A 19081-nucleotide genomic window follows, 5' to 3' on the forward strand; every position below is an offset into this window, starting at 1 on the left:
ATTCATTCAGATTCTCCTGTCTCTGGCACTGTCATTTTGATCACTATCTAAAACTAAGAGAACAGTGTGCTCTCAAAGCGTGTACAGAGAGAGAAGCACATAAACATTCAGCATTTGATGTTACCACTGTAGTGCAGTGATGAAGCTCACATAAGTAATTTTTGTGACACCCAACAAGGTTAAACAAGTTTAGAATATTTCAAGGCAGAACACGTACTTTCAATTATAAAACAAATTATCAGACACAAGTAAGGCTCTCCTAGCCCTTCCAAGCCACAGAAATAGAAAAGATGATTAGTGAACTGGAAAACATGTCAATAAAAAAATCCAGACAACAGAAACAACAATTGATGGCAAATGCATCAAAGAGCCTAAAAGACACAAGGAACCAGTTAAAAGGCCTAATATAGAGAGGTAAATGCACGGAAACAATATTTAAAGAGGTAATGGATGAGAATTTTCCAAAACAGCTCACATTAGGCCACAGTTTCAAAAAACACCACTAACCCCAAGTAGAATTTAAAAACCCACACTTAGGCACATCATAATAAAACTACTAAAATCCCAGAAGTGGAAGTACTACCTTCAGAAGCACAGTAATAAAAGAGCTTATTAAAAAATGGAACCCAGAAAATAACTGAGTATCTCTAAAATGCTGAAAATATTTAAAATTGATAAGTTGTCTATAAACAGTCTGAGAGTCAATATATTAGAGCTTGCAGGCTGTATATAGTCTCTGCTGGAACTAATCAACTCTACCACCCTACCATGGAAGCAGACATGAATAACATGTAAACAAATGGCACAGGTATGTTCCAATAAAGGAACACAGTGTCTTGATTTACAGACACTGATATCTGAATTTTATATAATTTTCAAAACATAAAAAGATTCTTTTATTTTGTTTCCCATTTAAAACTGAAACTCAGTATTCCCTTGTGAGCTATACAAAAACAAGGTGGCAGGCCATTTGGACAATGGCCCATAGTTTGACAGCTCCTGATCTACAATGATGACTGGTACATAGTAAATGTCAGGTATATTATTACTACTAATAAAGGTATATTCCAAAAGAAAATTAAACCTAGCAAGGATCAGTTGGATACAAAAATAGTAAATAAGTCAGTGAAATATATTACACAATAAGCTGTAGCTAATATGTGGGTGCCAACACCTTAGGAGTGTGGCAGGCAGAAAGTATGTTCTGGAGAAAATAAATCCTGATGAAACTTTGTTTAAACTACACATTTAAATAATCACTGAAAAAGAATACAAAAAACGTTTAAAAGATGGAAGTATTCTCACATTCTGGCAGACAGGGAAAGAAAATCAATAGTCACAGCCAAGTGTGGTGGCATACACCTATAATCACAGCACTCCAGGAGGCTGTGGCAGGAGGACATCAAGAGTAAGCTCAGTCTGGGCAATTTAGTGAGACCTTGTTTCCAAAAGAAAAAAGGGAGAGCAGGTGGAAGACATAGTGAAGTGCAAAGGCCCTAGGTGTGGGGGATGGGGGTATAAGTGTTTACTAAAAAACTAAGACTTTCAGAGTTTTTAAAAAAAAAAAATACTCTTACAAGAGTTAAGCTTAATACAAAGCCTGAAAATAAAAGTTTAACAGAATTCCAAAAAATGTGTAATGTGACCTCAAAAATTTTACATAATTCTATTAATGCACACAAAAATATTCTTAAAAAGAGGAATGGTGTTATTACGGTTTATATCTACATTTCTCCCTAAGGCTTCATGTGATCAGAGGCAAGGCTTCTTGAAGGTGACTGGATTATGGGGCTTATGAGCTGAAACCTCTACAAAGTGCAAGTCAAAATAAACTTTTCTTCTTTTCATGCATTTGTGTTGGATATTGCGTCCCAGTGACAAGGACAGTAGCTCAGACAAGTGGATACACTCGCACAAAGCTTATATTGGTACCTCTCAGGCCAGGAGTGTTTAGTAAGATGACATCAAGTAAAACAGTGAGCACACATGGGAGTGCAGATCCATGATATAGCGAGAAAGAACCGAGTTCATGTATGAATTGTGCGATATTAAAGAAATTAAAAACACATAATGTGCAGAAGTGACAGGCCTGTGGTGGCACACATCTGTGTTGCAGCACTCTGAGAGGCTGACCCAGGAGGACTGCAAGTTTGAGTCCAGTCTCAGCAACTTAGCAAAATCCTATCTCAAAAAGTAAAGGACTGAGAATATAGCTCAGTGTGAAGGCCCTGAGTCCAATCCCCAGCACTGCTCAAAAAAGTATGGAAGCAAATGTGCCAATATGTTAGATTCTGACCATTAAATACTACAGAAGGTTGGGCTGGGGATTTAGCTCAGCGGCAAAGCGCCTGCCTGGCAAGCGCAAGGTCGTGAGTTCGGTTCCTGGTACTGGAGGGGAAAAAAAAAAAAAAATGAAAGGATGTGTTAGGGGCTGGGGATTTAGCTCAGCAGCACAGCACCTGCCTGGCAAGCACAAGGTCGTGAGTTCAATTCCTGGTACTGGAAGATAAAACAAAAAAAATACAATCAACTCTTTGGGCTGGGGATTTAGCTCAGCGGCAAAGCGCCTGCCTGGCAAGCGCAAGGTCGTGAGTTTGGTTCCTAGTACCGGAGAAAAACCAAAAAAAAAAAAAAAAACTACTACAGAAGGTTGATTATTGCTGAATCAATTTGAAACTGCTGACATTCAACCATTCTGATATACAAAAATGGTAAGAGTAATTCTATATAGTGCAACCTCTATGCTTTTATTTGTATTTCTGTGCATTTTTCACACATCACACAAAAAAAATCTATCAGGCAAAAAAGAAGGAAAATCACCAAGAAATTTCAGAACACTGGGGACAAAAAGAAAAACGTGAGTTTCAAGAAAGAACAGAAGAGATCCTATCCTGATAAGCTGACAGAAGATCTTTGGATTCTTGACTACAACACTAAAAAGAAATAACTTCACAATCAGAGAAGCAATCAGCAATAAAACTTGACAAAATACATCAAACCACCACATGCAGGCACTGCCCACTGCGGGCTGCAATCACTGAAAGGGGCATAGATGAACAGAGCCTCACACAATAATGCTAAAAGCATTGGGGGGAAAAACATTCTTTAAAGGTATTTTAAAAATCATGATGCAGAAAAATAGAGCACAAGCAGAAATGACCACTGACATGGAAAAAAGCTGGCATTTGGGTCTGCAAAGCAACTGAGATTTGGGAGCAATGTGCTATAGTTTGAATATTTTTGTCCCCTTCAGAAATTTATGTCTGTCCTAGCACTTAGGAGGCTGAGGTAGGATTGTAAGTTCAAGGCCAGCCTGCAGTACATAGCTGCTCTCTTGTGCTTGCTCTGTCTGTCTGTCTCTGTCTCTGTCTCTGTCTCTCTCTCACACACACACATTCATCTTGAGTGCTAGGGATGTAGCTCAGTGGTACAACACTTGCCTAGCATGCACAAGAGCCTAGGAGGTTCAATCCCTAGCACTGCAAGAAAAAATAATTTATGTTGAAACATAATCAGTAATGTAACAGCAATGGTATGTGTGGACTCTGATAGGCAATTGGGTCACGAGGGCTCCCCTCCTCAAAAACGACATGGCCTTGTGAACCAAGCTGACCTTGAGCTTAGTAGGTAGTGCAGGTTCGACTCAAACTCATGATCCTCCTGCCTCAGCCTCCTGAGTGTTAGGATTACAGGTATGAGCCATCACACCTGGCAGGATTAGGTACTCTTATGAAAGGGTTTAATAGAGTGAGCTTATCCCCTTTTCTTTGCTCTTCCCCCTTCTGCCACAAAAGGGCACAGGATTTAAATCACCATACACACATATGCACACAAACACATATTGAAGACTGAACCCAGAGCCTTCATACTGAGCTCCATCTCCAGCCCTTTAAAAAAATTTTGAGGCAAATTTCTCTTAATTGCTAGGTTCCCCAGGATGGGCAGAATTTGTGGTTCGCCTGCCTCAGCCTTGTGGAATACAACACCACACTCAGCCTGAGGTCACTGTTTTAGAAGCAGAGACCGGGCCTTCACCAGACACTGACCTACCAACACTGTGAGCTTGAACTCCAATCCTCCAAAACTGAGAAAAGAAGTTTCAGTTCTATAAAATCTCGGGTATTCTATTATATATGTGTGAAACAGACTAAAATACAGGGTAAAGCAACTAAGGACACCATCAAGAAGGGACTCTAAAATTTCTGCATGAAAGTTCACCTCAGAGCTTTGGCTAGTTTCTAGTATGGGCCTGTGGAAGGCAAACTTCCAGGAAAACTAGGAGGTAGCAGCAGCTGAAAGACTAAGAGCTGAGCCAAGATTTCAGAGATTATATAGTGCTGGGGAGCTGGTGTAGTTTATACCCAACAAGAGCAGACATACCAGTGAAGAGGTGAGATGCCAGTTAGTAAGGACCACACCCTGAGAGGACTGTGACCTAACTGAAACAGACCCTCCTTCACAATCATACATGGCTCAGTGGGACCACAATGGTCTGCCAATCATTTATCTATCTGGCAGAACAAAACGTTTTTTTAGAGGGAGCTATATATCCTATGACATGTCCAAATACACGGGGAAACACAAAAACCAACGTAAAGACAAAAACAAGAGGAAAATGTCAAAACAAGTGGATGCAGATAGCCTATAGATCAGAGTTAGCACACAAAGACTTCTAATGAACTGTAACGTGTAAGAGAATATCAAAGTGGTTGGTAAAATATACTAACTGTAATATCTTGAGCAACCACTTAAGAAAAATAATAAACAGCAGCCAGATGCAGTAGTGTACACCGGTACACCCAACTCTCAAGAGGCTGAGGCAGGAGGATTGCTTGACCCTAGGAGTTCAAGGCCAGCCTGGGCAATACAATAAGACCCTCTCTCTACAAAAAAGACAAAACCCTAACAAATTTAAATTATAAAAAGCAATTAGATGACAGGTTTAAATCCAACTGTGCCTATAATGAAATTAATCATAAATAAAATAATTAATGAATTAAAAGAGATGATCAGTGTTAGGGTTTTTACCTAGACATCCCCCCAAAGCCTCATGAATTCATGGGTGGGGCTTTTGCAAGGTCACTGGATCATGGTGGTGTGATAGTCCACTGATAAATTTATAGCTAAATGTAATGTTGGGAGGTGAAGCCTGGTCAGAGGAGGTGGGTAAAAGGTGTCCAGCCGGCAGCACAGAGAGAGTAATAAAACAATAAAACATGTTTATTGCCTAAGGGCACGGAGAAGGCCGCTGGGAGGAGGGGTAGGAGCGGGAGGGGCAAAGGGAGCGAGTCTTCTAGGCTGGACAAAGGAGCACAAAGATTATATATGGTCAGGCTAGAGGCGGGGTTTAGGGAGTGGGCTAGCTGATGTAGCAGGCTAGCATTGGGTGTGAGTATGGGAAAATGTAACAGGATATTACATAAAGGGGAGTAGGAAGTTGTAACTTGACTCTGGGAAGAAGGGTGGGGCTTAGCACATGGCCTCTAAGGGCCAGTGCCATATTGGCCATGGCACATGGTCTCCAATAGGTGGCGCTACAGTGACTACAAAGGAATTATGAAGACCTTTCAGTGGGTCACTGGGGACATGGTCTGGAAGAGTATACAGTGGTACCTCAGTTCACAAACTTAATTTGTTCTATAATTTTGGAAAAGATGGCCACGTTATATTTGTATAGCAAAGATGGTCACAGTTGTGTTTATCACCTGATGCAGAGCTTGCAAACAAAACAAAATGTGGAGAAGGACATTCTTTAGTTACTATTTTGTGTATTGCCTGAGGCCTGACCAAGCCATGATTGTTGGATTTTGGAGGAAGTCTAGCATAAGCATTGCAAGCGTCTGGATCAATATTAGATGCTTTGCTGAGATATGAGCAAGGAAGATAACATGATGGCTTACTGGTCAGGTTGCATTCCTATGATAATTGAGTTGTATTGTCCTTGCTAAAACAGTTGATATCCTCCAATTCCTCTGCTGCCTCCTGGGTAGATTCTGAATAAAAGGTTATTGAAGATGGTAATCAGGGGTCAGTCAGTCCTAGAGGCTGCTAGCACCTGATCATAGAATTTTGGCTCTCTTGGTTTGATTTTTTCTTACTCTTCTTATACATCTGCGGGCACCTACTTCAGTGCATCTGTTCACCCTGAACAGAGTTGGATGTGAAGTCTGACAACAAAAATTTTGCCAAATGATTCAGTTTGCAAACAAAAGTGTTCATGAACTGAGGTATCATTACATCCCCTTCTCCCTCCTACCTCTATCTCTCTCTCCTTCCTATCTGCTATGCCATGGACCGCTTCTCCTCTACCATGCCATCCTGCTTTGGAGCCAGCTGACTGTAGCCTGAAACCTTTACAAACTGTGGGGCAAAATAAACCTTTCCTCCTTTAATTTGTGAGTGTCAGTTATTATGTCCCAGTGATGAAGAAAGTAACTAAGACAGTCAGGCCAAGAAAAAAACTAAAACCTAACTATATGCTATAGAGGAAATTTATTATGTAAGAAAATAAACACACTGATGTAAGAAAAAAGGGAAAAGGCACACAATAAGAATACTGATCATAGAAAAGCATTCAGAGCTTTATTTATATGAGACAAGGAGTATGACCAGAGATAGAGACATTAAAAAATGATAAAAGTATAAATCAGCCAGAATACAGAACAATCACAAATGTGCATGCAACCAATAAGCATATCCGGTATGATCAAAATATACAGTGAATATTTAAATTTTAAATCTTACTGACAATAAAAGATACATTACCATTAATTCCCCTCAAAATATTCCTCTTTGCTTCAAATATAATTATCCCATCATTCCTGCTACTTTCTGAAGCAGTTCTGAAAGTCTTCTTTCATGTCTTTTTTTTTTTTTTGGTACTGGGAATCAAACTCAGCATGTTGAGCTTGCCAAGTAGGCACTTCTGCCACTGAGCCATACCCCTGGCCCTCATGTCTTTACAAGGTGTGATCAAAAAAAGAAAAACCATGGTGAATGCTAATACTGAGTATCATCCAATGAAAAGGCAGGCTTATAATAGCATAACTATGTTCTCATCCAACCTACTCACTGGACCTGGCATAAGGAGACTTCTTTTTTTTTTTTTTTTTTGGTTTTTGGTTTTTCTCCGGTACCAGGAACCGAACTCACGACCTTGCGCTTGCCAGGCAGGCGCTTTTGCCACTGAGCTAAATCCCCAGCCCCCATAAGGAGACTTCTGATTTCCCCAAGATAAACATTTTTTTAATCAATTCAGGACATCAAAGCAACTCTAACAGTGCAACTAAGAACGCTCAAGAAAGAGGTCTTTCAGAATTGCCTCAGAAAGAGTCAAGAATGATGGGATAAGTACATCTGAAGCAAGTGGGAGTATTTTGAGGGAGATTAATGGTAATATATCTTTTACTATAATAACTTTTAAAAAAACTTAAATTTTCACCATATTTTTTTTTTATCACACCTCATGTATGTGATGAGTAACACAGCTTCAAACTGCATTATGTCAGAACTGACAGCACTAAAGCAAGGAAGGGACAAACCTACATTCACAAGTATCTTTCAAGGGGCTGGGGATTTAGCTCAGGGGCACAGCGCCTGCCTGGCAAGTGCAAGGTTGTGAGTTCGATACCCGATACTGGAAAAAAACCAAAAACAAACAAACAAACAAGTATCTTTCAATCAAGTATCAGAAGACAAGCCATTTTCAGGAATGTAAAGTCTAAAAACGGCACCTCTCCCACCCTCTTTTCTCAAGAAGCTACTACAGAATGTACTCCAATTAAACAACAGTAATTCTTACATACAAGAGAGCTAAAGGAAATCCCTAGGAAACCTGTGAAAATGACGTAGAATGGCAGTGATTCTCTAATGATACCAAACTGTGTCTAGTATAGACTGAAACAGAGTAATTCAAAGGCATGCATTTTGAGAGCTGTCATCAACAAGATACCTTTTGTCGCTGTGCCACCTACTTAGTAACCTGAGGGCAGACAGCCTCAGTGAGCTTGGCCCAGACTCTTATCCATACTTGGTTTGGATGATCTTGAACATGTGCTGATGACATTTGTTTGTTTCTTCCCTCTTTGCAGGCTGGCTTGGATCAGATGAGGACACTCATTTCATCTCGCAGAAGTGCTCTGCTTTAATCTACTCTGGAGAGCTGGGAATTATGCAGTGAGCCAAGAAGCAGAAAAGGCAGAGCATCCCACTCCTTCTAATGATATTCCTGTCAGACATTCAACACTTGATACTTCTAATACTTTGACCCTGCCAGAGGGACCAACTTGTTGAGACTTATGTTTCCTTGTTTCTCATGACCTTGCCAAAGACTTCTCCAAACGACTTCTGGGGACTCTCAGGAGGGTTGAAACTAGACAATGACCTGTTACTTGTCTCATCGGCTCCTGAGATGTCATCCAGTAGGAGCAAAATTCCTAAACTCAACTGCTTGGGAAATGCTGCTCTCAGTAAGGTTCTATCATTTTATACTACCACTGGAAATATATACCTTCTCCCTTTAAGTTCATAGCTAATATAATTAAAAAAAAAGAATGATTTAAAAATCTCTAAGTCTTAACAAAGAGCACATGGGTGCTGTCTTAGTTACTTTCTCCTCAGTGGGACATAATACCTAACACAACTTAAAAAGAGGAAAGGCTTGTTTTGGCTCAATTTGTAGAGGTTTCAGCCCACAGTCAGCTGGCTCCAATGCAGGGCAGCATGGCAGAGGAGCATGGCAGAGAAACAGTTCACAGCATGGGAGGCAGGAAGACAAGAGCCCTCAAAGAGGAGAAAGGGAAACAGGTCCTGCCATGCCACGCTCCCAGTGACCTACCTCCTCCAACCGGGCTTTAGCTCCCAATATCACATTCAGCTATAAACTCCTAAACACAACCAGTTTCACATCCCATGACCCAATCACCTCCCAAAAGCCCACCTATGAGTATATGAAGCCTGGGGAGAGGTCTAGACATAAACCATAACAGGTGTATAAAAGGACATCATTAAAAAAATCAAAGATTATACAAATTGAGGCAATACTGACTCATACTTTTTCCAGAACTGGATTCTATAATGACGACGGTTACATACACCAGTGGTAGAGTCTTTTAAGAAAAGCAAAGAAATTATTATTATTTTTTTTTTTTAGACAGAATCTCATAAAGTTTCCCAGGCTGGCCTCAAACCTGATTCTCCTGCTTCAGGCTCCCAAGCAGCTGAAATCACAGGCATGTGCCACTGTACCTAGCTAATGTTCTGCTTCTGAGCCTGGGTGTGTCTTTATTCTTCTTTAATGTATATGCATTTGTTATATACATTGTTATATTATATATGTATTTTATACACTTCTCTGAACATGTCCTACATTACACAAAAGAGGAAAAAAAAAAACAAGGAAACTATGCTGTATGCAAACATTTCAAAAAACATAAAGCAATAAAAATAGAGAAAATAAAAAACAAACCACAGACTGGGCTGGTGGTACATGCCTGTAATCCCAGCACTTGGAAAGCTGAGGCAGGAGAATAGCCATGAGTTCAAGGCCAGCCTGGGCTACACCTGCCTAAACTACATAATGAGACCCTGTCTAAAAACAAAACAAAACAAAACAAAAAAACTCAGACTGGGAGGAAATCTTTGAAGAACACATAACTGACAAAAGGACTAGTATCTAAAATATACAAGTAACTCTTAAAACTCAAAATAAGAAACAATCTGATTTAAAAATACACAAAAGATATGAACAGACACTTCATCAAAGAAGACAGATCAAAGAAGATGGCGAACATATGAAAAGATGCTCAACATTACATCATGGAGTTGTAAAGTAAAACAAGATACCACTACACACACACCTGTTACAATGGCTAAATCCAGAGCAATGACAACTCCAGATACTGGTGAAGATGTGGAATAACAGGAAAGCTCATTCATTATTGGCTGAAATGCAAAATGGTATAACCACTTGGAAGATAGTTTGGCAATTTCTAACAAAAGTAATTATATTCTTACCATATGGTCCAGCAATCATGGTCCTGGTATTTGCCCAAATGAGATGAAAACATGTTCATTCAAAAACCTGCACGTAATTGCCAAAATGTGTAAGCAACCACGATGTCCTTCAAAAGGTGAATGAACACATAAACTGTGTTTTATCCACACAATAGAATATTACTCAGTACTAAAAAGAAATGTACTATCAAGCCAGGAAGACATGGAGGAACCTCAAATGCCTATTTTTCAGTAAAGGAAACCAATTTGAAAAGCCTACTTACTATATTAATCCAACTATTTTGACATTCTGGAAAAGGCTAAACTAAGGAGCTAAGACAATAAAAAGATCTGCAGGTGCCAGTAGCTTAGGAAGAAGAATGGAGAGATGAATAGGTGCATCATGGGAGAGTTTGGAGGCATTGATGCTATTCTATGTGATACTATAATAGTGGATACATGTTACACATTCACTAAAACCCACAGCATGTACAACACAAAGAATGAACCCTAATGTAAACTATGGACTATTTGCTACAGTACTGAGGATTGAAGGCAGGGCCTTCAAACTGATCTATATACTCAGTTCATTTTTTATTTTTTTATTCACAAACAGGGTTTCCTTAAACTGCCCAAGCTGGGCTTGAATTTGCAATCCATTTGACTCAGCCTCCCAGAGTGCTGAGATTACAAGCACGTGGAACAATGCAAGGCTTAAATTATAAATTTGAACTGAAGTATCAACATAGGCCTATCAACTGTAATAAGTGTACTACATTAATGCAAGATGTTAATAACAGAAAAAACAGTAATAGTAGGGAGGAACTGTGAGGGGGAATATGGGAATTTTCAGCATTTTCCACTCAATTTTTCTGTAAACCCACAACTGCTCTAGACAGTGAAGCATATCAATTAAAAACAAAATACTTATCAATAGAACAGTCTGATTCACATGCTACCTTCTATTTATACTTGTGTAAATATGTATAAACAAACTCTAGAAAGCTTTTAGAAAAAGTAATGACAATGGTACCTGTAGGAAATAGGGAGAAAATTTAAACACACATCTATATATTTAATGAGTTCTCTGGCACCATGCTAATCTGACTGAAAAAAACAAAATACCTTGCACTTACATTCAAGAATTAAATATGAAACAGTGTTAGACAAAATGATAACATCTTTAATTTTGATTATTCCTGGAGATGCTATCCAAAAACATCATCTCTATGCAAGTCTCTAAAAATGACTCAGACCTAATGTAGAGACCTAAGGAATTAATATTCAGAATCAATACAAGACAATTAGTTTGTGTTATGGCTTATAGCTAGATGTCCCCCCAAAGCCTCATGCACTCATAGGTAGATTTTGGAGCTGGCTGGATCTTGGGTGTGTGATACTGGGATTAAGAGTGTATGGTACTAAATTAGTCTACTGATTAAAATTAGCACAGTTCTAGGTGGCGCCATCCAAAAGGTTGGTATCCTGGATGGGATAAAAGGGAAAGACAGGCTGGATGCTTGCTGCTTTACAGCTTCCTGCCTGCTTTGCCATGGACTGTTTCTCCTCTGCCATACCACCCTGCTTGGAGTCAGCCAACTATGGACTAAAGCTTCTATAAACCATGAACTGAAATAAAGCTTTCTTCCTTAACTTTGAGTTGTTGGGTATTTTGCATCGGCAACTAAAAAGTTACTAAGACAGTTTGTTTTTTGGCTGCTGATACTGATCATTTATTCTTACTATGTTTTTCTTGAATGTAAGTCATTTATACTTTTTTTGCTTCATTTTCTAGATCCATTTACACTTCCACAAATGCACTAAAAACAAAGTGGAGAATAAACAGACAACTCACCTGGGATTTGTTCATTTTCTGCAGTTTTGGGGTAGAGGCAGAGAACTATAAAGGCAGAACTGTAATACAGAGGAAAAAAAGAAAAAGACATTGTTATTAAAGATCTAACCTACCTCATAACCCCAGAGTATCTTGTTTAAAAATCCCTACATACCATCTTTCCAATTCCTGAGATAGTTCCTTTAGAAGGAACAAAAAAGATTACAGCCAGGCATGGTGGCAAACACCTGTAATCCCAGCACTCGGGAGGCTGAGGCAGGAGGATTGTTGCAAATTTGAGACCAGCCTGGGATACAAAGTGAGCTCAAGGACAGCCTGAACTACATACTGAGACCCTGTCTCGAAAAACAAAAAAAGAAAAGAAAAGAAATTATAACTGGTAATATGTACTTTCCATAAAACATCATGAGATATCCAAAAAGGCAAAGCTAAGACAACTCATAAGTCAATCAACAGAACCTTCAACTACTGAAATTATCACATAAAGAAATTTAAAACAGCCATGATTCATGTACTTGAACTGAAAAGGTAGACAACATAAAATATAAAAATAAAAAAACAGGGAATTTTCAGCAAGATGGAAAAAAGAAGAAAATATCAAATAAAAATGCTAAGAGAAGCATAGCAACAAATGAAAGAATACCTTCAATAGCTTCATTAAGTTTCAGCAAATCTGAAGTGAAGTGATATCCCATAATAATAAATGTCAAATCATCAAGAAGATATAACACTCAAATATATATGTATGTGACAAAACATCAAGACACAAGCAAAAATTGATAAAACTGTAAGGAAAGATAGATAAATGCACATTATAGTTGTACATTTCAGTATTTTTCTCTCCATAATTGACAAAATAAGTAGATAAAAAGGTACTAAAGATAAACCACCCTGGCTCAATTAACGTTTATGAACAATTCCATCACCAATAGCAATGCAACTTTTAATTAAATAAACATAAAACATTCACCCTGAGAGAAAATTTTGTTGGCCATTAAACAGGACATGACACTTTTTTTTTTGGTCTTTTTCAGGCAGGGTCTCACTATGCAGTTCAGGCTGGCCTTGAGCTCACTTTGTAGCCCATGCTGGTCTCGAATTTGCAACAATCCTTCTGCCTCAGCCTCCCGAGTGCTGGGATTACAGGCGTGTGCCACCATGCCCAGTTCATGACACATTTAAAAGAAATGAAATTTATAACTGAGTATATTTTTAACTAAATCAGAATTAAACTATCAATCAACAAAAAAACGAGCACTGGAAAAAAAAAAAACCCAAAATATCTGGAAACTAAGCAATATACTTCTACATAGCCAATGGGTAAAAAATGAAGCCAGAAGGGAACCTTCTAAAAACTTGAGGAGCCTGGCATAATAGCATGTGCCTTTAACCCCAGCACTGGCAGGATGAGGCAGAAGGATCGCTGAAAGTTCAAGGCCAGCCTCAACTGCATAGCCAAACCCTGTCTCAAAATGACAAAAAAAAAAAAAAAAAAAAAAACATTGAGGCCATTCTGGGCTATACAGCAAGTTCAAGGCCAGCAGAGCACTTAGAGGAACAGTTACAGCATTAAGCTATTTATATCAATAAACAAACCTTTCAATTAATAACTTCAATTTCTATTCTATGAAACCAGGAAAAATGTATGCACATTAAATCCAAAGCAAACATAAAGCAGGAAATAATAAAAGGTCAAAAATAAATAAAATTGGAAACAGGAAAACAACAGAGACATGCAATGAATACGAAAGCTGGTATTTGAAAAGATCAATAATCCCAATAAACCTCTAACCAAACTCAGACAGACACACACACACAAAAGCTAGATATGGTGGTACACACCAGTAATCCCAACATTCTGGTAGATTGAGACAGGAGGATCTCAAGTTTGAGACCAGTTGGACAACTTAGTGTCTCAAAAAATAAAAAGGGTTGGGGATGTAGTTCAGTGATACAGTACTATAGTTCAAGCACCAGTAACACACACAGGTGCATGCGCACACACACATACATAGAGTAGATAATCACTAGCTCAGTTAATCAAAAGACATAGGAGAAAAAAATCTCAAATACATAAAATAAGAAAAATGGGAATTTGTTTGAAAACCAACAAATACAAGAGAAAAAATAATGGGCAAATTTCCATCTCTAACAGCAATAAAATACTAAAAGCACCAGTACAGTTAAGAAAAATAGAAGCAGGAGAGAAGATGTCTGCCTAAGGTGTGACAGCAAGGGTGTCTTGGAATTGGCACTGAAGAAAAGCAGGTACCTAGAGGTGGGAGCAAAAGATAAAGTCTGATATGGGAGAACAGATGAAAATAGAATCTAGCTGGATCAAAATTCAGAGCCTAGTGGGTGAGTGAAAGGAAAACATACCACTCCTGGATCACAGCATCCCAGACCTGGTATACACGCCATCTTGGGAGAGGAGCAGACTGAGGGAGGGGGCTGGACCTTCAGTGATGGCCTGGCTGATGGACTAGACTCATAACAACTCTAACCTCCCAACTGGATAAGGTGAGGGAGATATGTGCAAGCCAAGGATTCAGAGAAGCTGAAAGCAGGAAAATGGGGCAGGACAAAACATGAAGAAATAACAACTGTAAATATGTACAAACCTAACTTCATGAAACAAACACAATCAGAAAGGCTGACCTCAATACATCCCTTTCACAAATAGATCAAACAAAAAATGAACAAAGATATACCAGAGATGAGGGGCTGGGAATTTAGCTCAGCGGCAAAAGCGCCTGCCTGGCAAGCATAAGGTCGTGAGTTCGGTTCCCGGTTCCGGAGAAAAAAAACAAAAAAAAACAAAAAACAAAACAAAACAAAAAAAAAACAAAGAACAGAGCTGAACCACTTTTTTTTTTTTTTTGGAACCACTTTTTCAACAAAGGGATTTAATAGGTATCTACAGAGTATTCTATCCTACTATACTGAATACAAATTCTCAGCAGCACATGGAACTTTCTCCAAAATAGAACACATACTAGTCCATAAAATCTGCAGAAATAAAAAGAATCAAAATCATCCTGTTTATACTAACAGATCACAGTGCACTGAAACTAGAAATCAATCACAAAAGAAACCATAGAAATTTCACAAACACTTAGACATTAAATAACACACTCCTGAACACTTGATGAGCCATGAAAGAAATCACTGCTGCAATCCAGATTATTAGTAACTATTATGAGAAATTATTCAACAACAAATTAGAGAATCTTGCAGAAACAGATTCCTAGACACGTACGAATTACCAAAACGGAACCAAGACAACAACAAAAAAAACCCTCTGAATAAATCCAGCAACAGGCAATAATAAAAAAAATCTACTAAATAAGAAAATCCCAGAACCAAACAGATTCACCACTGAATTCTACAAGATCTTCAGGGAGGATATAATACCAATACTCCTCAAACTCTTTGATATAATTAAAAAGGGAAAGATTACTTCCAAACTCATTCCTGGAAGCTAGAATTACCTTGATTCAAAATCCAGAAAATGACCCAACCAAAAAAAGAAAAAAAGCCCAATCTCTTTAATGAACACAAAAGCAAAACTCCTCTACAAAATATTAGCAAACACGGTGCAACAAATCATCAAAGAGACTATACATCATGACCAAGTAGGGTTTATCCCGGGGATGCAAGGATGGTTCAATATAGGCAAATCAATAAATGTATACACCACATAAATAGAAATGAGAACAGCAACAAAAAATCACACGATCATCTCAACAGATACAGAAAAAGCCTCTGACAAAATCCAATACCCATTCATGATTAAAAAAAAAAAAAAAAACTAACCGGGTTTGGTGCGCACAACTGTAATCCTAGCACTCAAGAGGCTGAACCCCAGAAGACTGCTGCAAGTTGGAGACCAGTGTGAGCTAAAAAGTGAGCTCAAGCTCAGCCTGAACTGCTGAGCGAGGCCCTGTTTCAAAAAGGCAAAAAAACCCCAAACACACCAAAAAAAACTCACCAATAAAAAACAGGTAAAGAAGGACCTTATCTCAAGCCGAACAAATGTTCAATATCTCTGGCCATTAAAGAAATGCAAACAAAACAACACTGAGATTCCACCTTACTCTAGAAACGACCAAGAAATCAAATAATAACAAATGACAGCAAGGCTGTGGGGAAAAAGGATCCCTTCTACACTGTTGGTGGGACTATAAACTAGTACAACTATGGAAATTAGTATGGAGATTCCTCAAAAAACTAAAAATTCAAAGTCTATTCAACCCAGCTATTCCTCTTCTAAGTATCTTCCAGAAAGAGTTAAGGATGTCATATGACAGTGATACATGCATACCTATATTTGTGGCAGCACAATTCATAATAGTTAAATCTTGGAAGTGACATATATGTCCATCAACAGATGAATGCATCAAGAAAATGTGGCATTTTCTTGCAGTACACAAAGGAGTACTACTCTACTATAAAGAAAAATAAATTTGAGTCATTTGTAGGATAATAGATGCACTCTGAGATCATAATGTTGAGTGGAATAAACCAGGTACACAAGCTCAAATATTGAAAGGTTTCTTTATGAGAAACCCAAAGTATAAATAAAGATAATAGAAAATAGGGAGATGAGATCTTTTGCAAATGAAAAGAGGATCAAGACATGGAGGGGAGAGGGAAGAGGCGGAAAGGGATGAAAAAAACGCTTTAAGATGTCTTATACATATGTAAATTACCCAGGCTGGGCTTGAATCTATAATCCTCCTGCCTCAGCCTCCTGTAATGTTAAATCTTACTTTACCTTTACCTTTATCCATTCTACCACTCTACCCCCACCCTCATTCAGTATATATTCTTACAAAAGAATCATCCCTTTAAAAAAAAAAAAAAAAAGAAAGAAAGAAAGAAAAGAAAAATAGAGGCTGAGGCAAGATCACAAGCTCAAGCCCAACCTGGGCAATTTAGCAACTGAGACTCTAACTGAAAATTTAAAACAATTAAAATTAAAAATGACAAGGCCTGGGGATGTAGCTCAGTATAAAGGCCCTTGGTTCATTCCCCAAAATACGTATATAGTACGTATATGTACCACCAAAATACATACAGTACCACCAAAATTCATATATAAAATGCTGCTGATGGTAGTGAAAAAGTGAAACAAAAGGTAGAGACTATCGTGTTACTAATCACTCTGAGGTTCTTTTCCTCAATTCCAGATAGAAATCACAACAAGGCAAATCCATCTCAGTGAGGTTTCACTGGGGCTTTGGCATCAGGGAGAGAGCACGCCAGACCTGGTTGGCTCAAGCAAAAGAAGAGGGAAAGTTCATATGGTCTGAAGTCCTCATTTCCACGCATCCTGTGCTACAAGCTTTGAAGGAAGCAGGTGGGAAAAAAATAGGGCTACCCCAAGATGTACATCCTGTGCAAACCTGCTTCAAGTTAAAGTCCAAAAACATGGCTGGGAACTCACACCTTCCTTATTCTGTCTTCTACGAAAACTCAAGACCACAAAGATGTCCATTATCCCTAATTTAATATAACCATTAAGGGGACCAAAATACATGTATCAACAGTTAAAAAAACAACTGATTCCAAAGTACCATGGGGAGAAAAAACCTTTCCTCCCCTCCTTCCTGGAATTGGACCCAGGGCTTTGCACAAGAGCAGCGAGCTTTCCACTACTGTGCCACATCTACTAGCCCTTTTGATTTTATTAAGATAGGATCTCATTAAATTGCCAGACTGGCCTCCAACTTGTGATCCTCCTGCCTCAACCTAAGTAGCTGGGATTACGGCCAAGCGCCACTATGCCCAGCTATGGGAAAACTTGTATAATCACAAAGTGGTGAAGGTTTGGGGTGCCATAAAAGGAAAGAGCAATGAATTCAACTATAAAACATTTATAGAAAATACAAAAATGTGTGCATGGCAAGAACCACCAGAGGGCAAATCAAAACACAATTAAAAATATTTGTGCTTAAAAATTAGCTGGCTGTGTAACCTTAGGTAAATCACTTCCCCTTTTTGAATCCTGTGGCTACTGAGATGATCATACCGGAAGTCACGGGGTAGATGTGAGGATAAGATGTGTACTGAACATAGCTCTCACTCTGGGGACACCAGGAACTGTCCACCAGGACAACGCAGCAGGACACATCCGGGGCGGGGCCGGGTGTGTCCAGCCCCGCCCACGCCACGCCCCCCGCCGGCCGGCGGTCAGGCGCGCACCCGTGGGGCTTCCCGACTCGTTCCCGCGCGGCCCTAGAGCCTGCAGCCTGTCGCAGGCGCGTCTCCTGACAAAGGGAGGAAGCAAAGCCTCCAAGCCGCCCTCCCCCGCGCCGACCCCGCCTCCGCACGTCTGACCGAAAGGCCCCGACGGACCCCGCTCGGAGAAGAGCTCCAGGCAGCTCCGGACGCCGCCCCGGGGATCACCACAGCCCGCGAGTCTCTGAAGTTTGGGCTCCAGCCCGCCCGGGCACGAACCCATCCCTCAGCTCTTGCCCGTGAGCGCCAGGCCAGAGAACTGACTGGCAATCCTCTCTCATACCTTCAAGGGCACAACCTCCACTCGTGGCGCCGTGCCAGGCCGGGTCACGGCGCGGGGCGGCGAAGATGAGCAGAGAAGGGGTCCCTGTCACCCACTCGCGGCTGCATGGGGGGTAGGGCGGCCGGTGGCGCGCTCTCGCACCACTGCACATGCGCAGATATGAGGGCTGCTCGGCGTTCCCAGGGTCCTCTGAGGGGCGCTACGTCGACCTTTGGGACTACATTTCCCAGAAACCTCCGAGCTGCGGAGTTAGGGACTCTCTGAAAAGTCTATACCTTATTCAAAAGGCCTGAGGAGCGCTTTCCAAGGTAATCGCTTGGCCCGGTCTGTTCAATTTCCCAAAGTGACTTGTGAATTTTCAATCTACTTCCTAATTTCAAAATACAAAAGCCTAGCTTGTAAAAAGTATACATGTCAGTTATAACTATTTAAATGAGGAAATGTGTACAGGAAAGCAAGTATCACCAGTAATTTTACTACACCGTGCTAATTAAAAATAAATAAATTGGCAAGAGTATTTATTTGCTTCAACGACTTTTCCCACTCGATCCCAGCTTTACTGAGGTGTAGTCGGCTATTGTAAAATCTGTACGTATTTAAGGCGTTCAACTTGATTTACATTTAAAGCATACATTGTAATCAACCAAATATAAAAATCAATCTCTGGCTGGATGTAATGGCACACATCTGTAATCCCAGAACTCAGA

The 19081-nt window shown here is 39.7% G+C and overlaps 1 protein-coding gene across 1 annotated transcript in view; it reads right to left on the reverse strand.

Moving 5' to 3' along the window:
- Positions 1 to 19081, reverse strand: part of Zfp1 (ZFP1 zinc finger protein) — a gene marked incomplete in the record, with an annotated part of 25227 nt that extends 6146 nt beyond the window's left edge. The window contains 2 exon segments of the mRNA XM_013503861.1: positions 11849 to 11907; positions 18375 to 19081. Of these exon segments, the coding sequence (XP_013359315.1) occupies positions 11849 to 11863 (15 nt within the window).

Source organism: Chinchilla lanigera, unplaced genomic scaffold (genome assembly GCF_000276665.1).
Source record: "Chinchilla lanigera isolate Chin_1 unplaced genomic scaffold, ChiLan1.0 scaffold00083, whole genome shotgun sequence".
NCBI classification, from domain to species: Eukaryota; Metazoa; Chordata; class Mammalia; order Rodentia; family Chinchillidae; genus Chinchilla; species Chinchilla lanigera.